General features: G+C 35.4%; 2 protein-coding genes across 6 annotated transcripts in view; one reads left to right on the top strand and one right to left on the bottom strand.

Annotated features, from left to right (window-relative positions):
• cyth1b (cytohesin 1b) overlaps nt 1-15,764 on the top strand; it is a 69,082-nt gene extending 53,318 nt beyond the window's left edge. For 4 of the 5 annotated variants that reach the window (XM_065262553.2, XM_065262554.2, XM_065262556.2 and 1 more), the window contains exons 3-13: nt 1,214-1,278; nt 3,485-3,551; nt 3,926-4,044; nt 6,558-6,638; nt 6,755-6,867; nt 7,074-7,222; nt 8,291-8,403; nt 12,115-12,193; nt 12,318-12,389; nt 12,726-12,880; nt 14,590-15,764. In XM_065262553.2, the coding sequence (XP_065118625.1) occupies nt 1,214-1,278; nt 3,485-3,551; nt 3,926-4,044; nt 6,558-6,638; nt 6,755-6,867; nt 7,074-7,222; nt 8,291-8,403; nt 12,115-12,193; nt 12,318-12,389; nt 12,726-12,880; nt 14,590-14,668 (1,092 nt within the window). In that variant the 3' untranslated portion in view covers nt 14,669-15,764. The remainder of the gene's footprint in view (nt 1-1,213; nt 1,279-3,484; nt 3,552-3,925; nt 4,045-6,557; nt 6,639-6,754; nt 6,868-7,073; nt 7,223-8,290; nt 8,404-12,114; nt 12,194-12,317; nt 12,390-12,725; nt 12,881-14,589) is intronic. The other variant, XM_065262552.2, reaches the window with a different exon arrangement.
• A 2,610-nt stretch (nt 15,765-18,374) lies between these two features.
• pgs1 (phosphatidylglycerophosphate synthase 1) overlaps nt 18,375-24,543 on the bottom strand; it is a 30,873-nt gene continuing 24,704 nt past the window's right edge. The window contains exon 11 of the mRNA XM_065262549.2: nt 18,375-19,469. The gene's annotated coding sequence lies outside the window, so the exon portion shown is untranslated. The remainder of the gene's footprint in view (nt 19,470-24,543) is intronic.

The following is a 24,543-nucleotide window of genomic DNA, read 5'->3' as shown; positions in this document are numbered from 1 at the left end:
TGCAGCCACTGGTTTCACATCCAGGCCTTTGCTTGTCAACAATATGAGTCAGTTCAGGAGTTATTCAGGCCAAGACCCGCCCACTTAGACATGAAGAGGCTTTTTGACTGACACTTGTAATAACCAACCCTCTGCATGTGCAGTTTTCATATGACCCGCTCATGATGAGACACATGGTTGTGACGTGTCCTGCATTGATATAAGATTGAGAATATAAGGAACGTCAACACGAATGTGTGGTTGTACTTAACTCAATTTCTAGATTTTAAGACTTCAGGGATTAACCTCCCTAAAACTCATTGATCTCTTTAACACACTGTTTTATGGAGCTACCAAAGCACTTGTTGTGGTCAAGCTGTTACATCTGATCTTGCTGTGAATCTATTTATTGACCTGTATAGCGGAGGAAGGTCAGGTGTTAAAAGGGAACTTGCTTGACCTTTTCAGGTGCTATAAGTCTTAGGGATGGTGTGTTAACCCAGCATCCACAGTGTATGTGTTCGCATATCTGTAGTGGATTGGTAATATGAGCCGTATTGATCTGTGCACGAGCTGGTTCAGGAAGATGGATGGCAGAGGCTAAGTGCTATTATGACACACACAAACATTCTGGTTTCTATGTTTTGTGGGGACATTTCAGATGGAACCGTACAAACTGTATATTTTATTCCCTTTCCCTAACCCAAAACCTGACCCCAATAATCACAGATAACTTTCTGCTAGAAACATCATTGTGTTTGATTTATATGCTTGTTTCTTCATGGGGACCTCAAAATGTCCCCACACGGTCAAAAATTTACTGGTATTCCTATCTTTGTGTGGACATTTGGTTGTGCGAGTAATTTCTCTTTCTGTCATTGTAAATCAGATTCTTCATTTAATGTCATTTTGTGGGTGTGGCCAATTCAAATCAAATTATGCTGTAGCTCTCTCTCGCTCTCTCTATCTCTCTCCCTATCTTCATGTTTTACCTCTTCCTCCATTCTCACCACTTCATCTTGATATCTGGTGCAGGTGCCACACCGGGCCATGATTGAATGTTTCATACTCTTGGTAATCATATTAGATATCTGTGATGCTCTCTGTGTTAATTGCATTACATTGAGAGCTCTCCATCACTAGTGACATTGAAGTGAATGACAGAGGACAACACCATCTTCAGCTCTCCTTGTGATAGACTCATTTGTTTCTTTCCTTGTTTTATTTTTTACAGCGGCTCAAGGATGAGATAGCAAAGGTCACCAATGAGATCGAAAGTCTTGGCTCCACTCAAGAAAGGTTTGATAATTATTATTAATATTGGTTGTACTGTTAAATAAATAATACACTACCAAAAAAATTAGAGATGTACCGATATCAAAAAATTTTCAAGATACACGATTATTCAGACTGATATCTGCCGATACAGATAGTTTAGTGGTTAAATTAACTTGCATTAACTAAATTCTGAAGATTACATTTTCTAATGTTTCATCGTTCATATAAGGACCATTAATATTGAACAATAAACTAGTGATGTTTCTTTACATTTTCTATACACAGAGCTCAATTTTCCTGTTCACTTTTAAATGACACGATATATTGGCAATAACTATAAGCTATTTTTAGACTATTGGCCATTAGCTGAGAGTGTAAATAAGTGCTTGTTTCGTGTGATACTGATTATTGGCTGATATATCATTTCATCTTTAAAAAAGAAAAATATATGTGTGTCCCAATCTGTTAAATCCAGGTTAATAATGAGATTAGGAGCGATTTAAAGTTTGATTTCACTCAGTGATTTCACATTGATTTCCTACCTTAGTCAGTCAATATTAAGGGGGACATATCATGAAAATCTGACTTTTCCATGTTTAAGTGCTAGGATTGGGGCTCTATTGCTTCTATCAACCTAGAAAATTTGAAAAAAGATCAACCCAGTAACTTAGTTTTGGTTAACCATTCTCTGCAAGCATGTGAAAAAATAGGTCATTGAAAATTGGCTCCCCCTGTGATGTCAGAAGGGGGATAATATTGCCCCTTAATCTGCACTATTTAACCACAGGACTGTCATTTAGTGCAGCAATCAACTCATTTGCGTTTTAAGGACACGCCCAAAACTACACATTTTTGCTCACACCTACAAAGTGGCAATTTTAAAATGTGATATGTATGTGTAATATGATACTTTGAGGTAAAACTTCACATACGTAATCTCAGAACATCAAAGATTTATTTGACATCTTTAAAAGTCTTGTAAAATGTCCCCTTTAAAGATATTACGGTCATATAAATATGAAAATATGTTCTTTATATTATGTAAGATGAATTTATGTAGAAACAGTAAATCATACTTAAAATGACTTTATGGCGGAGTCACAATTGTCAAAATCAAATCTGTTCTAACCCAAAAACAAAATACCTTTTCTTTATTGTGTATTGAAACCAATCATAAAACAGCTATTTAGACAAAATCTCATTCCAGTCTGCCTCCATTCCAAGCACCTGTTTTTTTCAATCAATTCCAGTGTATAAAATGCACGCACGCACGCACACGCACACACACACACACACACACACACACACAAGCATGTTCTCCATTACTTACAAGCACACACAGAGGAATTACACACACACATACTTAGTCGTTTCCATCCCATTTAAATATTTAATGATAGTGCCCCTTTTGGGAGGCGAGGCTGGTGAATTATGTACAGGCGTTTTGGTGAAGGGGGTAATTTGGGTAAATTGACTTAGATTGTGCCGGATTTTGGGCAATGTAAACGCACATGTTAGTCATACAGTCAGTCTTCTCATGTATACTTTCCATTAAAGTAAAAAAAATTAAAATTAATGAATTTTACACCGCGTTTAATGCACTTTTATACTGACTGCAGTGACCCATATTCCCAGACCAAACAGAGTTACTCTTAGCATATACATCAAACTGAATCAACCTATGAGGCTCATCCATTTTACATGAATCACCTCACAGGAATGGCCACTTTGATTCACTTGGGGACCATTTGCATCTAACAAAGCCATTTTCAGGACAAATGCTTCATGTCATTACTTCCCTTTTTATGAAATTCTGTTGTCATTTCTTTTTGTTGCACCCCCTCTCAATTTTTCTCTCGAAATTGAGTGATGTCATGTGACCCCTGTGGAAAGTACATCAATGGGTGGCCCTTTTAATACAGACGTTGGCCTTTTAGATTACATTTCACAACATCATGCTTTTGACTGATGACATACATAATGATGTCATTACAGAAGTTCTTACGAGCATTTGAATTGTGCAAATCGTAGGCGATGTTAATGTTGTAAACCTACTTTCCCCATTTCAGCTTTCCTTTACCTTGAGATTGCAGAAACACACATTCATAAAGCCATCTAGTCAAGGGTTCGATGTTAAGAAGCACACATGCTGCTAAAAATGTATACTGTACTTTTTAAAATACTTTTTGGTCGCTTAAAATAAATGGACCCCCGTCTTTGTTTACAGAATAAATATGCAGCGGAGTAAACAGATGGCCATGGGCCGCAAGAAATTTAATATGGACCCCAAAAAGGTAAGCATGCTTTTTATTTTATTTTACTTTAATTTACATTTCTCAAACTTTTCCGCAATTTTTAGCCATGTTTGAATTGCAAATACTCCCTACTACAGAAAAATTATTCTCATTTCTCTTCTTCAAACCTTTGATCTTGTGTGGGTGCACACATTATCATAAGTGTTGCTAGTCATCATGCAACCACGAATTAAAATAGTTTTCAGAAATCCAGACACATGGGTTGAAGTTCAGAAAGCGATAATAGAGAAATGAAACTAGATTTACAAGTATGGTAGCCTACTTGAACATCAGTCCAATAGAATTACAGGCAAACATACAGTACAGTAATCTGAATGCAGTGTCTGATAGTGTTTTTATGGTGCTTCTTTTAGGGGATTCAGTTCCTCATAGAGAATGAGTTGCTGAAGAACACTGAAGAAGATATTGCACAATTTCTTTACAAGGGTGAGGGCCTCAACAAGACCGCCATCGGAGATTATTTGGGTGAAAGGTAGGAATGACAGAGACTATGATGTGCGTTGATGGTAGAGATGCTACCATACTGTGAGGGACATATTTACCAAATTACCTACATTACATATTTCCAACATCTAGATAAGTTAAACAGATCTGGGTTTCTGCGACTTATAAATTTGCTATTTCTAGAATCAGAGCTCAAGGGAGGATGACATCACTGATCATAAGCTTGTGCTCACTAAAAGCTACTGCCAAAGGCCATTATGAGCTGTGTCAGGATGGGTTGTGTTCGTATGAAAGCGCTGTGTTTAGCATAAAGGCTCGGTTTACACAGTTATTGATGGGCTGAAATTCAATGTCAGTGCCTTGCCATCAGGGACCTATCACTGCAGGAAAAAATGCTATATGATGGATGTATTTTTTCTCACTGAAACGTTGCAGTATCATTAAAGGCATAGTCTTTTGAAGCAATGCATCTTTACGCAATGAACAGACTGAAATTATAAAGTGTTATTTGGCATAACTTTGAGTCTTATAGACATATGATGTGTTATAGATGCTATGATATGTTACTGTTTCTTGAAAAAAATCTAATTTTGCATTGTAAAGTAGCAATAATGAAAGGACTTGAGGTAAAAAATGATTTTGTGTAAACTTGCCTTGCATATAAAAGTCATGTCACGATGTTAAATAAGTCATTTAATATCAGGTATCATTGAAAGAAGCTTGAAGTGTTAAGCAAAATTGATAAAACTACATTTACGCAAGTTTTTATATATTTTGTCTGTGCTCCTGTATAGTGGTATGCATATTGTTAGCAAGACCATGGGTTTCGAACCCAGGGGGCACCCATAATAATAAAAAAATGTATGCCTTGTAATGCACTGCAAGTCCCTTTGGATAACGGATAAATCTATGATTTCTTAAACCAGTATGTACCCCTCTAAACACCCACCCGGATTAATGCGAACACATTATACTCTGTGTCACATTAGGAAAATCAATAAGGAATCCTGAGCTTATCTGCTCTCTCTCTTATACACAAACACACACATATACAGGAACACTGTGAATTTTTGTCACGGCACAGCCGTAAGAGAAGCGCAAGAGTGTGGAGCTTAATGGACAAACCCTCAAAGTGGGTTAATGCATTCACAGATAATTGATATTATTGACATGCACCATTTCCTCACTGAAGAAAAGGCCAGTTACATACGGTCCGTAATCCCAATGCTAATCCCCCCATGAGATTTAAAGCCCATTTGAGACGTCTGGAAGGAGGATCACAGCCATAATTCCCAGTTTACACAGGTTTTTATAACAGTAGATGTGTTATTCAGTGGCACATGGAGTAATGTTGTCTTTATCGTATTTGCAGTAATTCAGCAAAAATCTCTTCATGCACAGATTTCATTCAGTATACTGTTGTTTATTTTAGCTCCCACACTAACAATCAATGACGTTTTATTTGAGCTCATTCGCCGCAGTTTCAAATATTAAATACTTAAAGGTTCTCTAAGCGAATTCACGCGTTTTAGACAATAAAACATTTTTTGTTACATACAGCGAACATCTCACTATCTGCTTGCCTCCTTGTCCGCTGATCAAACTGTAAAAAGACGCGATCTCTGTAGACAGCCCAGCCTCCACAAACTGCAATAATAACAAACTGGCCAAACCTACACCAGAAACCATAACAAAGTATTCTAACCAATAAACGCCAAGAAGGATTTGGGGGTTGGGTTTGGGCGCGTTCATGAAAGCACGGAAGGGAGGGGGAGGAGTTAACTACGCTCAGTTTGTTTGAAAACACATTTCAAAAATCAACACACAGATTCGCTTAGAATGCCTTTAAGCCCTTTAAATCTTTCCCCGCCAGCATTTTTGTTTTAAGTTGCCAGCCAGCGACAGCATTTTATTTTTCACAAAAGTTTAATGCCTTTTAGAATATTTTCTTTTTTAAATATATAAACAAACATTATGTCAAATGAAAGAATGGACACTGCAATCTTCATTTGTTTCTCTTTTTACCACCTTTTTTTGGAACAAAAAGCTGAGATAATTGAATTTTTGTGAGGGACTTTTATTAGAAATCAAATTCGGATTGATGATCAAGGTACATGGAGTTTTTACTGTTTTTGGATCAGTGGATGCTTTACTGTTTTATAAGTTGGGTAAAAGCACCACCTTGTGGATAATAGCGGAAATAAGGATTGCTGTAAAAACTCATTGGCAGAGAAGAGTTAAATTCGATTGGATTGGCTGTCAATGTTTTATCATTTATGAGCTTGAAAAAACCTCTGAAAGTGGGAATATCGTTCCTCTGCATCTTTATAGTTTTAGTTGTCGTCTTTGGTGTGAATGGAACTTTATTCACAAGATTACACCGTTAAGCTATGCTAACTTAGCACTAATGAATATAGAGACCACAGAGCAAAAGTAACCAAAAATCCTAAAATATAAATGGTGACACATGGTTGAAGCCCAGATTGACTTTTCAGAGTTTGGTATTCCAGAAACTGACATAAATTCAATTTTGTCTTTCAGGGATGATTTTAACATCCAGGTTCTTCATGCCTTTGTGGAGCTTCATGAATTTACAGACCTTAACCTGGTTCAAGCTCTCAGGTGAATAGATGTAGTTTTACACACCATGTTCTTTCCTCAGTTCTGTCACGTTCAGTCACCAGTATTTAATTCAGTACTAAACCAAACTCATCAAATTCTCTTTATGCCCTATACAGACAGTTTCTGTGGAGTTTTCGGTTACCGGGTGAAGCTCAGAAGATCGATCGCATGATGGAAGCCTTTGCCCAGCGTTATTGTCAATGCAATCCTGGTGTTTTTCAATCCACAGGTATGTTGCAGTGTATAATTTGTAGTGCGGTTGAAATACAAAGTATTTTAATAATTCTCAATACAATGCACTCCTTTTTAAAATTTAATCGTGAGAGTTCTTGCAAAAGTTGTATTCATGCACTTTTTGGAGAGGTTTGACACCAAGCATTTTTGGCATACTGTAAGAATTCCTTTGACTTATTTATTTATTTTATTTCCTGTCAGATACTTGTTATGTACTTTCATTCGCTATCATCATGTTGAACACAAGCCTGCACAACCCAAATGTGAAAGACAAGCCATCTGCAGAGAGATTCATAGGCATGAACAGAGGCATCAATGATGGAGGAGATCTACCAGAAGACCTGCTGAGGGTCAGTGTCCAAAACAGACAAAGTAATGGGACACTTAGTCCCATGCCTGACAGAGTATTAGATAACAAAATATAAATGTCAACTTTATAATGAAAAGCAAAGGTTTTAACCATACTAGATGTCAATATTTGGTGGTTTAAATACCAGTGGCGGCTCGTGACTGCTCTTCCAAGGGGCGCAAAATCAAAATATGTGTTCGCAGTGTAATGTGTGTTGCTTTTGTGTTTTCAAAATATGTGTTTGTTGCGTCATTTGAACCATGTGCATCACGTGTTTCGTCAAAATAAGTACCTTCTGCACACGCGTCAAAATGATAAAAGAGACGCTCACATTCACGAAATTCACGCAAAACACTCCCTTAACAGTAAACTCTGATTACGCATGAGATTATGCGAGTATCTGGCAAACGCGAGCGTTTCTTTTATCATAAACCCTTTAGACGCGTCTGCACCAGGCACTTATTTTGACAAGACACGTGATTCACATAAGTTCACTCAATGCACCGAACACATATTTTGAAATTACGAACCACACACATGATGGCTACATACATGTTGTGACTTCACATCGTGCGCCCTCGAAAAAGAAGTCCCCGGCCGCCACTGCTAAATACCCATCCATAGTTCAAGTTTCTAGCATTTTTTTGCAATAGATAAGTAAGTGAACATTTCAGTATTGTCATATGAAAAAAACTGAGAAATGTCACGTCTACAACACAAATTTCCTTGTGAATGCGCATACAAAAATTAAATTGAAGAGCCATCCCTTCTCCATTTGTTGGGTATTAATGCTTTTGGTTTGTGCCTTTTAATTCACAGAATTCCTACATAGTATGTTGTCGTTTTGTCACCTCCATAATCCATGTATGTTTCCCTCATTTAAAATAGAAAGCATGAGTATAGACTGATATTTTTCTGATGTCTGGACTTTCTCATCAGAGGTTTAGGAAAATATAAACAGATGGTTGAATATATTGGTAATAAATGCATTCTTTGAGCATTTATATTTTAAGTTTTGACTGCAAATGCCACATCCATAACCCTTGAATTGCTCAAATCATTCACACAGAACCTGTATGAAAGTATAAAAAATGAACCCTTCAAGATACCCGAAGATGATGGCAATGACCTCACTCACACGTTCTTCAACCCAGACCGTGAGGGTTGGCTGCTTAAACTGGGTGAGTTAAGTGTTTGATTCAAACTGGAAAAGGGATCCTTAAGTATGACTTAATAGTCAAACTGTTTGTACTGTATATAAGCATGTACAGTATTTTAGGGTAACGTCTTACCCCATAAACATCTATAAATCATTAGTGTATATCATACACACAATTTTGTTTTTTATAACTGAGGGATGAAATTCAACGGCTTTCACAGATGCCGAACTTGTATTAACTAAAACCCTACTTGCAGAGAAACCTCACATCCCAAAGCTAATATAAAATGGCTGATACAAACCTTCGTGCGCATCCACATAATGCTCACATCGCAGATCTTTAAGGCTTTACACAAGCCTCACGCACTTACACAGACAGATATTTTACTACAACATTTGTTGGTTAATTTTTATGGTTAATTTCATTTTGTTTTCTTTCTTCCACATTTGTTTGTTTGGTTTGACGTTTGTCTTTCTTCAGGAGGTATGTACACTGGTTTCTTTAGCTAGACCATTAAGCTGCTGTACTGTTTGCTTCCAGGTGCTTTGTGCTTTTCTTCTTTCTTTTGTAATTTTTTGTTTCATTTAACAGATTTTTCATTTCATAAAAATGAAAAAATGAAGATACCTTATTTGTCTGGTTTGTCTGCGAAATAACTGGATTGATGTGCTGTTATGCTGCGTTCACACTGGGCTTTTGATGTTTGTGAGATGATCTGCATTCTCTCTTGCCATGGAGTCTGTCGTGTTAGTCTAACTTGGGATATTTCATTGGTCTCTGCTGCACCCATGTGATCAGTTGAAGTAATGTCAGCACTCTGGCCCTACATGCCATTAATGCTAATGTGCTTGCAAGCATGAAAACTGGGACACTGGAAGGAAGCCTTTGGGGAAAATGTGCCTTGATGTGTGAGAAAAATTGACTGGGTTTCCTTATAGGCCTCAATTGATAATTTTGTCAATCTTTCATGGCCTAGTCGACTAAATCACAGATTTTTATGGATAGGTGAAGAACTGAAGTCATGCCAAACTTCCATGACTGTTAAAAGGCATGTTTACTAAATATATATTATAATAATAATTTTTATAAATATATATTATATATATATAAGGGGTGTAACGATACATCAGTATAGATCAATACATCGTTTTAATTTTTTTCTAATGTTCCGATGCATCGATGCCACACATGAAAAATCGATATGAGGTATCTTTATTTTCACACTCCACATCCTCATTCCTTGACGTAACATCCATCTACGCATTTCTGCCGAAGCACACAATTTTGTTTATTTTCATCTGCTAGTGTCAGCAAGTGAATGCGATGCAGCAAAAAGGCGGTTGTAGCAGCGAAAACACAGCGAAAGAAACAGAAGACAAGCGTGTGTTTAGCACTGCAGGTGATATTGTCAGGTGATAAAAATCTTACAAAAGAGACCACTGCAGCACTTTGTTTGACTGTTAGATCTGAAGTTGTGTGACAGATCAAATGCTTAATTTAAACAGCTTTTTTATATTAATTAATCTTTTTCTAAAACTATCTCAGTGATTGTCACTTTTGCACATTTTGGCACAAAATAAGAAGTTGGCTTTTGCCATCATAAGCTTAATTTTTTGTGACATTTTTCCCCTCATTATTAATTTTTCATTATTTAAAAAAGTGTATTTTTGTCATTATGTTGTTGTAAATGTTCCAATTGGGACAGAGATTGTGCCATTTTCAAAGAGTTTAGATAAATATTCATGTTATATATTTTGGTTGCATTTGTAAGTAAAAATGTAACTGCTTGACTAGGCACATAATATAAAAATAAAGATAAATTAATTAAATTGAATCGTAATTGAATCGAAGAAGGGTTCGTGTATCGGCAAAAAAAAATTAAATGCACGGCTAGTGAAGAAAATTACCAAGAAGGATTAGGGCCAAGCTAAAATAAAAAATAAATCCATCTCGAGATTAAAGTCAATAAAATACGAGAATAAAGTCATTATTTAACGAGAAAAAAGTCTGAATAAATATAATTTCGAGAATTAAGTTGTTATTTACCGAGAATAAAGTCGTTATTTACCGAGAATAAAGTCGTTATTTACCGAGAATAAAGTCGTTATTTACCGAGAATAAAGTCGTTATTTACCGAGAATAAAGTCGTTATTTACCGAGAATAAAGTCGTTATTTACCGAGAATAAAGTCGTTATTTACCGAGAATAAAGTCGTTATTTACCGAGAATAAAGTCGTTATTTACCGAGAATAAAGTCGTTATTTACCGAGAATAAAGTCGTTATTTACCGAGAATAAAGTCGTTATTTACCGAGAATAAAGTCGTTGTTTACCGAGAATAAAGTCGTTGTTTACCGAGAATAAAGTCGTTATTTACCGAGAATAAAGTCGTTATTTACCGAGAATAAAGTCGTTGTTTACCGAGAATAAAGTCGTTGTTTACCGAGAATAAAGTCGTTATTTACCGAGAATAAATTTGTTATTTACCGAGAATAAATTTGTTATTTACCGAGAATAAATTTGTTATTTACCGAGAATAAATTTGTTATTTACCGAGAATAAATTTGTTATTTACCGAGAATAAATTAGTTATTTAACAAGAATAAAGTCGTTATTTAACATGAATAAAGTCGTTAGTTAACAACAATAAAGTCTTCATTTAACGAGAATAAAGGCGTTGTTTTACGGGAATAATGTCGTAAAATTTCGAAAATGAAATTCAGTTTAGTCAATTCTGACTTCGAAAATAATATTCAGTTTAGTCAATTCTGACTTTTTTCTCTTAAAATAATGACTTTATTCTTACATTTTAATGACTTTAATCTCTAGAGGGTTTTAATTTCTTTATTCCTTGGTAGAAAATCAAAATTATATTTCATTGTAATTAAATGTACGATTTAGAACCGTATTTTTTTTTATTTAATTATATATATATATATATATATATATATATATATATATATATATATAATTTTATAAATAATAAAATACATATACATGTATATAAATAATAAAGTGTTTTCAAGTTATACATTGTGTCTCCTGGGCTCAAAACCATGACCTTTGCCCTGCTAATGCAATGCTCTACCAGTTGAGCTGCTAAGATAGCTCTGTTGCGGACGTGGCATCTAAAAACAAATCTATTATTTACAATTTTACAATTAAATGTATGCATGTACAGGGTTATATTTGATCAGTATTTGTGTTCCCTAGGATTGAACCCATGTCCTTTGCACTGCTAACACAATGCTCTACGTACTGAGCTGCAGGAACATATAATAATATAATACAAAACTTACCAATAATACAAATACTTTTTAAGTTTTTAAGTTTTTAAGTTACTTTTTAAGGTTTATACATTTGCCAAACTTCTTCTTCAAAGTGACTTGGAGTGCATTCAAGTTATACATTGTGTCGAACTCCAGACCTTGGCATTGCCGATACCATGCTGTACAAGCTACAGGAACACTTTATTCTCTTACTAATTTACTCACTAACACCTGTGCCTGATTCAGTGGGGTTCTTAACATGTGGGCTGTTTTGGTGGGCCAAATTTTAAGCCATTTCTGCTGTCAATCTGCTAACGTGAATGACCATACATGTGTCTGTCTGCTGCTGTGCGTCAGTCTTCATCTTGCAAATGTTGCCGGCTCGCCAGATTCATCAAACTACCAAATATTCATACGCTTCCTGAGCGATGACATCAGTAATTCACTCGGCTCTGTCTGATCCACAGGTGGACGTGTAAAAACGTGGAAGAGGAGATGGTTCATATTGACGGACAACTGTCTTTATTACTTTGAATACACCACGGTATGTTAACCCATTTTGGTGAAGTTAAATGTTTGTATGATATTTAGGGTTTGACTGCGAACCCTGTTTTTGTGTTTACTTTGATCACCCATCCCTTTTCATTTGTTTCATTTCATTTGTGAAGGATAAAGAGCCAAGAGGGATCATTCCTCTGGAAAATCTCAGTATTAGAGAAGTGGATGACTCTAAGAAGCCAGTAAGATTTCTTTCTCATCTTCATCCTTTGCTATCAAGTTTTTCCACAAGGCCGATGGCCAAACATTCGTCTTACAATTAATTCAATTTTAGATTATCTTAATTTTTTTTTAAATAGTATGCTCAGAGCATGTTGTTCTTTGTTTTCCACAAAACATAATGCTTTGTAAAGTACTCTGCCAAACAGAAGCTGACTTGCATTGCCATTTGTGCAGTTTTTAGCTGTTTTATCTTCCACCATGAAAATTAAAAGTTAACTTGGAGCCTGGGTTGTTTTTCATCATTTTATTTTACTCCGTATTAAAGCCTCTCCTAAAGAAAATTTGTCTTTGGACAGAATTGCTTTGAACTCTTCATCCCAGACAACAAGGATCAGATTATAAAAGCATGTAAGACTGAGGCAGACGGGAGGGTTGTGGAGGGAAACCACACATTTTACCGCATCTCAGCCCCGACCACGGAGGAGAAAGAGGAGTGGATGCAGAGCATCAAGTAAGTTACTTTGCAGTGCTCTGAATTTTAATATTGAGTGAGGCCATTTTTCAAAATTGGTGAAAATCCACCTGAAGTTGCGTAACCTACCATACCAACATATCATTGCCAAAATGTAACACATCATAGGTTGCCAAAACATAAGACATCATACATTGCCAAAACTTAAAATCACAAGTTGCCAAAACGTAACATACCTTACATTGCCTATAATGTAAACTTACCATACGTTGCCGTAGCGTAACAACGTATGTCACCGTTGCATAACTACCGTAAATCGCCAGAGTATACATAATGTATGTTGCCATAGCGCAAAATACCGTACGTTGCCGTAGTGTAACTACCGTATGTTGCCGTAGCGTAACAACGTACGTCACCGTAGCATAACTACCATACATTGCCGTAGTATAACATAATGTACGTCGCCATAGCGTAACATACCGTACGTTGCCGTAGCGTAACACACCATACGTTGCCATAGCGTAACATACTGTACGTTGCCATAGCGTAACATACCATACGTTGCCATAGCATAACTATCATTCATTGCCATAGCTCAACCGAGAGTTACATACCAAACGTTGTCGTAGCGCAACATACTGTAAGTTGCTGTAGCGTTACGTACCGTACGTTGCTGTAACATACATTGCTGTAGCGTAACATACCGTACCTTGCCGTAACGTAACATACCGCTCGTTGCCGTAGTGTAACATACCGTAAGATGCTGTAACATACATTGCCGTAGTGTAACATACTATACGTTGCAATAGCATAACTATCATTCATTGCCATAGTTTAACCGTAGTGTAACATACCATACGTTGCCGTAGCGTAACATACCATACGTTGCCGTAGTGTAACATATCGTAAGATGCCGTAACGTACATTGCCGTAGTGTAACATACTATACGTTGCAATAGCATAACTATCATTCATTGCCATAGTTTAACCGTAGTGTAACATACCGTACGTTGCCGTAGCGTAACATACCGTCCGTTGCTGTAACGTAACATAACGAACGTTGTCATAGCGTAACATACTGCAAGTTGCCGTAGCGTTACATACCGTAAGTTGCAGTAGAGTTACATACCGTAAGTTGCCGTAGTGTAACATACCGTACGTTGCTGTAGTGTAACATACCGTAAGATGCCGTAACATACATTGCCATAGTGTAACATACTATACGTTGCCATAGCATAACCAACTGTACGTTGCCACAGAGTAACATACTATTCATTGCCGGAGCTTAACCGTAGCATAACATACCGTACGTTGCCGTAACGTAACAAACCGCACGTTGCCGTAGTGTAACATACCGTACGTTGCTGTAACATACATTGCTGTAGCGTAACATACCGTAGGGTGCCGTAACGTAACATACCTCTCGTTGCCGTAGTGTAACATACCGTAAAATGCCGTAACATACATTGCCGTAGCGTAACATACTGTACGTTGCCATAGCATAACATACTGTACGTTGCCACAGAGTAACATACTATTCATTGCTGTAGCTTAACCGTAGCGTAACATACCGTACATTGCCGTAGCGTAACTACGGTACGTTGCTGTAGCATAACATCCTATGTGGCCATAGCGTAACATCTGTACGTTGCCGAAGCCCAACGTACTGTACATTGCCATTATGTAATTCATTGTAAACAAGTATATTTCCCAGTTTAAAAAAACATATTTTTTTCTATCTCTTTCAGGGCTGCCATAAGCAGAGATCCTTTCTATGAAATGCTTGCTGCCCGGAAGAAGAAAGCCTCATCTTTGAAGAGACAGTAGGAGCATTTATACTGTATTTGAACATGGATATTGAAGGCCATGAACAGGATGTTAGTATATGGACCTGAAAAAGGGTCATGGGGTCTGAGGAAAAGGTGCAAATAAAACACAAAAGCCATAACGCTGGACTGGACCGATGTTTCTCAGGAATGACCTTGTGCTTTGAAGTTTATCAGTGCAGTTTGTATTTTGGGATTTTGTGTTACATGTATATGTTTAATTTTCATGAAGTGCTTATGAAAGGAGGTTATCGAGTACTCATACATTATCATCTCAAATCAGCAGGTCTGACTGAATGTGGCATCTCATTGACCTTTTCTAAGCTTGCTGCAGACATGACAGTTACTCTTTGTGCTTTGATACATATAAAATGCTAAATGTACACCTATTTTTACACTGCTATGTAAATATGTGGGAAGCTTTGGTCCCCTGGTTTGTTAAAGACTGACAGCGTAAACTAAGAGTGACCTTAGTCTTTTTTTATTTGGAGGCATTTTTTGCTTTTCTATATTTTCATTTTGTCAAATTTGCCAAAATTTTGTCAAGCTTATACTTAATTTTATGTTATCTCAAACACAGCTGTAATGAGTATTTTTCTGAATTGAAAATGTTAGTTTTATTTTGATACTGTTTATTTGGCTTGAACAGTTATTTAAAGAGTAGTTCAATAACATACTCATAGGTGGCCTTGAAAGACTGGAAAATGTGCAAATATTTCATTTAGTTTGCTGAATATTTATGGAAAAATGTTAAAGCTGTTACAGAATTTAACTACTGAGTTAAGAGTTTTATTTTTTCTGAGTTTTGCCATTATTAAATTTATTTCCTAAATTAATGATATGTATATGTAAGCCCCATCCAAACCAAACAAAACTCCTTTTTCTTTATATGCACTGATAATTGAAGGAAAACTCGAATACTAATTTATCAATGCTGTATATATTTAAACATAGTTGGTTTTTATTTTATATTGTCAAAATTTACTTTTGTCTAAAAGTAAATGGGATGAAGAAAAGCTTTTGGCCGGTTATGTTTGATTCTCCATTGCAATGTAATAATCTTGTGCTTAAAATAAAGTTGATATGATTGAGCTTTATATCATTAAGCTTCATTAAATCAAATGCTGTCTTTTACATTTTTTTCATACAGTAGAAGACAAAATGTAAATTCTGCTTTGTACTTTTTATTTTGTCCCAGGTACAAATACAGTATACCTGAATGTACTAAAATATGCTTAATTACCAGCAAATATATTTTTGTGCTAAATAAATGTAAACGTTTCACACTTCAAATATACTGATTAGAAGTATAGTTCTACTTCACTACCTTAGTGCACTTGAAAAAAGTATACTAAATGCCAGTAATACTTCATTTTATTTAAAAAAAATCCATTTATGTCTTAAATTAGCACAGTGGAATACACTTGGATGTTCTAAAGTTTATCTTAAGAAGTACACAAAGGGTGTGTTAATTTTTTTTACACATTTTGTATTGCTATTTAACACATTACATTAGTGTCATGTTGTGTTAAAATCAATAAAAGTGACAATACAAGTTGTGTTAAAGGTAACAAAAAGGAGTTGTTCCAATAACAAAACAGAGATGTGTCAAGAGTTTGTCAAAAATAACACTATTTGTATTGTTTTTTACACATCTGTTTTTAAAGTGTACTAAAGACACATTTTTGTATACTCAGTACAAAATTAGTGCATGAAAATTAGTACATTTACTAAATGTACGTAGTGTATTTTTGACGTCTGGGATCCCTCAATGTCTTATTTGTGGTTTCTTTTGTAACTTAAGGATGAGTGAAATGGGTGCACAGTTATATTTGCTATTCGGGGGTTTCATGCTAAATTTAGTGCACACGATTCAAATTAAATTAAAGTCTAGTGCACACTTTTAAAAGTTCTCAATCAATAAACTTCTTGCTTTAACATCTACACTTAGGCATTTATATTACAGGTGCTGACCAGCAGAGGTCTCTATTGTCTGCTTTATCTACCGTAGCTTTCTGCTAAATAAGTTATCCTGCAAATTGCAAGAACAAAAACATTGAAAAATCATATATGTATCTGTTTTATATTACATGCCTGTTTATATTGTGAGATCAATAGCAGTTGCATCTTGCTTTGTGGTTTCACTTCCTTAACTCCTCATCCCTAAAAACGTTAAAGAAAATGACACAAACATCACCAATGAGTCTTCCAGCAGTATGGTGTGCCAACATGTACAATGTTTTAAATCAGGGAAGAAGTTTTAAAGCATTGGCCCATATTTGGTTTTGCATGATGATGAATACACATCTTTTAAAGGCCAGCAGTATCATGCAAAACAACCAATTTGTGTTTGTCCTGTTTAAAGCATAAATATAATAAATGTAAGCAAACTCATATAACTACAGGCTTTTAATTACAAACTATATTTTTAAGTTGCTTCCAAACTGCCAACTCAAGCAGGTTCCCAAAAATGATCTGTAATTTACAGTATGTTCTGTTTGGTGAGATTACATAGCCATATCACTGATGACTGGATGTGGGATGTTTGGGTACAACAGTTATGACCAATATTGGGTTGTTTAAACTACACTGTAACAAACATTGGATTAACTTAATTTACTTCAATTGGCAACCTCTAAAAATTTTTTTTGTTCAAATTGAATTTTCTCACTTTCAGAAATTAAAGTAAACAACTCTATACATTTGTATTTATTTTTTACCTTAAAATTTTCATTTAACGTAAGAAAATTTTATTTTATAAAACTTAAATATTTTAAGTTACATTGAAAAAAAATGATTCTGTGCCTTAGTAAATTTAACTTAAAAGAAATTATTAAATTCTATTAAAAAAAATTTAAAAGTAAAAATAACACAAAAAATTTAAGTTAATTCTAAATTAACAAATTATTGAGTAAATTTCACTTAATTTTATTATGTAAAATCCACCCAAATTTGTAAGAAGGAAATTTTGTGTTGAAACTACTTGAATTATTTAAGTAAATATAACTAACTAGGCAGTGGGCTTGTACTTCCCAGCATGCTTTGCATGGGACTGCATTTGGAGAGTAAAATTTAAAATTAAACGCTATTTTTTGTTTTTAACAAAAAAGAAATACTTGTTAGTGTTTCAGGTTAAATTATCTTTGAGATTTAGAAGAGTTTCTGTTTTGAGTTTTGTGGTTACCATCATTCAGAAGAGTGGTGCTTGTATATAGACAATAGGTGACGCGATGAAAATCATGATGTAAGCAAAAACTGTGCTTATGCCAGTACTGAGATCTATTGAGTCTCTTCTTACTTGCTCAACATAATGTGGCAGTTATATGTGAAAAGTTAAATAGAATAAGAGATTAAAAAAACGATTGGATTATCTTAATTTTAGTATGTAGAAATTAAACCATTAAAATGATTTGTTTGCACATAATTAATTTTAGTGTACTGAACATAAAAAAATTGAGCAAATTCTCCTCAAAATAATTATGAATATAATTAATCTGAAATTACATATAAAATATAAGTACACTCAATTGATAAATTATGGGTACACTCAACTTAAAAAATATATCTGGAGTTAGATAAATTAATTGTGTGCATCTTCTTGTCATAATAAAATTAAGTAAATTCAACATAACATTTTTTTGTGTACCAATTGTCAATTGTGTACCAATTGAAGTAATTTTTCTTAGTTACTGTGTTCTTGACTAGAAAAAAAAGAGTGGATTTATTTCAACAACCAAAAAAGTCCAAGTACATCAGTGTAATCCTTTATATTCTTACAAACAATCCTTACATTGGCAAAATAAACTGCAAGAACAAAATTTAGTCCATTTTTAAAAGACTTAAGAGCTCTTGGCTTTAAGGCTTTTAGTTTTTATTACAAAACCAACCATAGTTTTTCAACTTTTGCAAACCAGCTCTGCAACTGACATTAAAATAATAATACTGCCATACTCCTGCAACAATTCCAGGTAACTACATAGTCATAAAGAAGATCTCAAATACTTGCATGTATTTTGTTCAACAGTTTTATCCAAGCCAGTCCAGTAATAATAAATATTGAAGCCTGGTCAGGTCTGCAGCTTTCATTTCAAATCTCTGTTGCAGTACTAGGCAAGCTTTTTTTACTGTAAGTAAAGTAAGTGTTAAGGCAGTCCATGCGATGGCATAACCCTAACTAAATATTATACTATATGTAAAAAAAACTATTTCTAAATATGTCATTTTAAATAAAGATAAAGTAACTAAGCTACTGAAATGTGCGTGACTGCATTTCAAAGACCCTGAGAACTTTATTCTTTCTGTAAGCAACCTCTGCTATATTTCCTACAAAAGATAAAGCAAGGTACGATTTGTGTTTTGGTATAACAGATTTGGAATTATAACAATGACAAGACAAAACAATAACATTTAAATGAACTAAAAATAAGTTTAGGAAATGTTATGATCACTTCTACAGTAGATGCACTGCACATCAAACCAATGGGGGAAGTTCATATGTGCCATACTGCTTGTAAACGCATCAAAATTTTTCACGCTGCGGCTCCTCATGTATGATACTGGTGGTTTTACATGCATTTTTCTTTGTAACAGTGAACAGAGGTTATTAAAAGATAAATGTTGTTTTTGTAAATAACACCATACAGCAAAAACGTTGAGCAGTCGCTGGTTATCAATGACTCAGAGACTCAATGAGCTGCAGGGCCAGACATCTTTTACAAAAGCCATCATCATGCCACAAATATTCTCAAATGCTTGTGTGTAAAGCACACATGCGTAAGCCCACCTTCATCTGGACCTTCGACCTGCAGGAAAAAAAAAGGTCAAATGAATTGATGCTAGCTTTGAATCAATCTTATCATACATTATAAACAACACATAAAATTTACAGAAGACTGTTGACGATAAATGTACATTTTTACATCGTCTGTACTGAATATAAGTAATGCTTGCTGGTGCAGTAAAAATTTCCACTGTGGCAAACAATGCAACTTAAATACGGTATTAAAAACAAAGTATGCATTGGTTAACAGTGTACTGTACTTGAATAATCACAAGGTGGCAGAGTGAGCACTACTAAAGGAAAGGAAAATCTTTAAATGAAACGACTCTTAAATACAGTTTACTATTTTGCCTAGAGGGTTGCATTGCCATAATTTGTTGTTGTGGCAAGAAGCATTATGGCTGGTTGCTTTTATCACATATCTATCATTTTACAAAATCCTTATTGTTTCATGAAATGATTGGCATTCATTCAGTTATATCATCTATTCATTCACACATTAATTGGTTACACTTTATTTTGATCGTCCACTTAAGACATTCAACTGCATATCAACTATCTCCCACTAGTGCAGTGGATCCCAAACTGGGGGGTGGGAAATAATGCCAGGGTACCCAGTAAAAGAAGTTAATTCATCCAATTTCATGTGTAATTAAACCACATAAAAAAAGGTTACCAACCATAACCAACAGCACTACATTGTATAATTTAATATGCTTTGTTTAATTCTAAGTTTAAGATTGTTTTATGTCATGAGGGGGTGTAAGGGATGCACCCTATGCACCTACCAGTTGAAAATGTTGAGAACCGTTGCATTATTGTATTAATAGACATTAGGGCCTGGTTTCACAGACAAGGCTTAGCTTAAGCCAGGACTAGGCCTTAAGATGTTTAAGCATCTTTTATAAACATGCCTTAGAAAAAGATGTTACTGATGTGTATCTTAATTGAGACAAATCAATGGCACTGGCATACTTTAAGATCTGTCAGTTAAAGTTATTTATTAGTTGAGACTGCTTAAACATGTGTCTAGGATTTAGCCTTAAGCGTAGATATAGGGTTTAGTAGAAAAGTTGACATGCAGTTGCAAAGTTACATATAGTCTGCAATATGCCTGTTGGGTTATCATTCCAATAAAGCAAACTACTAAATCTACTAATGACTAGTAGTTGACAGGAAATTGCAAAAGTACTTACTAAAATGTCTAGAGTGGACTATCGAAATAAAGTGTTGCCCAGTAATTTAGTAAAGGTTAGATTATTGCAACTTATTGTACAATGGGCTGCCTTAAACCACCTCATCCCATTAAAAGTTGGTCTAAAATGCAGCCAGTAGCCTCCTTACAGGGTCTATAAAGACTGATATGTGACCCTGGACCACAGTTATAACAATGCATATGGGTCAAAATTATACATTTTTATGCCAAAAATTGAATTTATTTTTGAAAATGTCCTACTGTAAATATATCAAAAATATATTTATCATTAGTAATACGTGTTGCAAAGGACTTAATGTGATTTTCTCAATATTAATTTTTTTTTGCACACTTTTTTTTTTGGCCAAATAGTGTCCTATCCTAACAAACCATACATCAATGGAAAGTTTATTTATTCAGCTTCCATGTAATGTATAAACATTAAAGGGACACTCCACTTTTTTTGAAAATATGCTCATTTTCCAGCTCCCCTAGAGTTAAACAATTGTCTTTTACAGTTTTGGAATCCATTCAGCTGATCTTGGGTCTGGAGCTACCACTTTTAGCTTAGCTTAGCACAATTCATTGAATCTGATTAGACCATTAGCATCACGCTAAAAAAAACCAAAGATATTGCAATGGTATAACACAGCAGCCGAAAATAGTCATCTGCTATTAAAAGTTACTAAGGGGACTATTTTCGGCTGCTGCGTAATATCATTGCACCTGCTGCAGTCATTTTACAGCAGCAAAATCCTTGATTATTACGCCAGAATGAGAGTATAGTTCCTAGCCATATCTGCCTAGATAATCACAACTTTTAATTTTCTGTCGATCTTACACGATGTAACTACAGAAGAGTCAAGTTTTAAAAAGGAAAAATGTCCAAACTTTTTAGCGCGATGCTAATGGTCTAATCAGATTCAATGGATTATGCTAAGCTAAGCTAAAAGTGCTAATGCCAGACCTGGAAATTGGATCGGAGCTGGAAAATAAGCATATTGGTTTAAAAACGGAGTGTCCCTTTAATTTAAATAAATTAACCCGACTGGTTTTGTGGTCCAGGGTCACACATTACCCATGTATTAGTATCCCTAAATTGGTTTTCTATAAAATAGAGGACAGACTTGAAAGTATGCTTTAAAATGAAAGGTAATTGTGCATTTTGCTATTGTAGGCCACTAAATTGTGGAACAATCTTCCACTTCATGTTAGGTTTAAAGACAAATTTTATTCCTTAGCTTTTGAATAGATTTTAATTATAGACATTTCTATTTCTGCATTTGGCAGACGCTTTATCCAAAGTGACTTACGGCGCATTCACACGGGGCGTCAGCGTTAACGCTTCCCATTCACTTTTAATGGGTGATGTCATGCGTTGCCGAACTGAATTGTGGATCCGTCGGCGCCGCGTCAGTGCCGTTGCTCGCGGCAGAAGTTAAACATTTCCCAACTTTTCAAGCGGCAACGTGTGCGTCAGCCAATCAGATCGCCTTATGCAAATAAGCTAGGCAGAGCCAGCCAATTACGTTTATAGAAGAATGGAGCATGTGTAGCGGCCACTGTGATTGGCTGTTGGCCACGCTTCAGACAAGCCTTCCGTTAAGCGTTAACGCTAACTCCCTGTGTGAATGCGCCGTTAGAGTGCATTACAAAAAATAAGGGTTGAGGAGAGAATTTATGCACATTTTTCAAAAATCTGACTCCAATCTCTGATTCCAAACAGATAACGGAGATAAAGAGTGTGATGAGTGTAATCACTCATCATGTGATAAAAGTGACGAGTGATGCCTTCTTGGCAACACAACAAAATTCACTTTACTTTCTTCCTGCTGAGTGACATTTCTCATACAGAAACAGATAAATGCAGATGCGTTTAATACTGGATTTTAATCAGATTTTAAAGATAAACTGGAAAATCTGTTCCTGCATTTAATAAAATAAATCCAAACATCTAGTAGGATCAAAAATGAGCATGTTAGGGATCAGAAACTACATGCAAACAGAGAAACGGCAGTAACAGAGTCCAGATGTTAGTTATGAAGGAGGTCACTGCCAGTGCAGCTGTAATCTGCTGAGCAGTCTATGCATAACATCTCTGTGGTGAAATTCATGCTGTGGTCTGGCCATGCGAACTCCACGCTGGGCTGTGTGACGAAGATCTGGGATGCAGGAACCACTGGAGTGACAATGTGAATTCCTAAGAACCCGCTGTCTGGCGGCCTGGGGTTTTACATATCCATCTTCGGGGAAAGTCTGACTATACCGAGTCATTCGTTTGGAAACAGGATAAAATGCTGAATGCTGATTTTCTTTGCTTTGAGCTACTTCAAGTGCATTTCATGCGAAAAACTAATTTATGCCTTACCCAACTGAAACAGACACAATACCACCAACCCATTATTCAATTACCATTTACTCACCCACTTGTCATTTAAACCTCATATTACAAACTTCTTTATGAAAAGAAAGAGATGTTTAGCGGAATCTTACTCAAATCTTATTTGTCATGTACGAATTTTAAGACGTTGCCAAGTTTAATGCTAGGGTGCGTTCCAAACGGGATATTCCCTCTCTGAAGGGCATCATGGCCCCCAAACCGAAGTGCTCAAAATGGTCCAGTGTGAAATGATGATTTTCAAAGGGTATATCTGATGGTCACATAGCTTCCCCTAGATTCTTTGCAAAGGTATATTCATATGAATATTTAAAGGATTAGTCAATTTTCTTAAAAAAAAAATCCAGATATTTTACTCACCAAAATGTTGATGTCGTTCTATGTTCAGTCAAGAAGAAATTATGTTTTTTAAGGAAAACATTCCAGGATTTTTCTCATTTTAATGGACCCCAACACTTAACATTTTTAATGGAGTTTAAAATTGCAGTTTCAAAGGACTCTAAATGATCTCAAACGAGGCATAAGGGTCTTATATAACGAAACAATTGTAATTTTTGTTAAGAAAAAGAAAAAATATCCACTTTTAAACCACAACTTCTCGTCTACCTCCGTTCCTGTGATGCTCCAGCGCGACCAAACGTATTTGCGTAATGACGTCGAAAGGTCACATGTTACATATATGAAACGCACAATTGCGGACTATTGTAAACAATAAACTGACACAAAGACATTAATTAGTATCAATCGACATACAACAATGTCGGAACGGTCCTCTTTCTCCACACTTGTAAACACTGGGGTGTAGTTTCGCATACGTCATCTGTGACCTCTTGACATGATGACGTATTACGTGAGGTCACGCTGGCGCATCACAGGACCGGAGATTGAAAATAAGTTGTGGCTTAAAAGTGCATATTTTTTATTTTTCTTGCCAAAAATGACAATCGTTTCACTAGTTAAGACCCTTATGCCTCGTTTGAGATCGTTTAGAGTCCTTTGGAGCTGCGTTGAAACTGCAAATTTAAACTGCATTGAAACGGTTAAGTGTTGGGGTCCATTAAAATTAGAAAAAACCTGGAATGTTTTCCTCATAAAAACATAATTTCTTCCCGACTGAACAAAGAAAGCCATCAACATTTTGGATGACATGGTGGTGAGTAAATTATCTGGAATTTTTCAGAAAAACAGTAACAGTCTTTTTATAGTGAAAACATGGAAGTGTTTGGTGGCTTCTAAGTTTATGCCTGTTTGGATCCTAAGGAATGAATGGGGCTAGGCTAAATGCTAACACATTTACAACGCACATTACAAAGATTTAGTGCATGCTTTAAAAAAAGATAGGTATGTATTCAATTAAATAAGTTGATTTAAGAAAATAGTAAAATATTGAAAAATGGTGGTGTTTTCCTTTAATGCTCTCACTCAAAGGGCTTATAGGGATAAACTCTTTCGAAAGAAAACGCAAGGCTAATAATGCAAAGGGTTCATGCAAGTCATGTGACC

Source organism: Paramisgurnus dabryanus, chromosome 1 (genome assembly GCF_030506205.2).
Source record: "Paramisgurnus dabryanus chromosome 1, PD_genome_1.1, whole genome shotgun sequence".
In the NCBI taxonomy this organism is placed as follows: Eukaryota; Metazoa; Chordata; class Actinopteri; order Cypriniformes; family Cobitidae; genus Paramisgurnus; species Paramisgurnus dabryanus.
The sequence above is the reverse complement of the archived record's forward strand: the minus strand, read 5'-3'. Positions and strand labels throughout refer to the sequence as shown.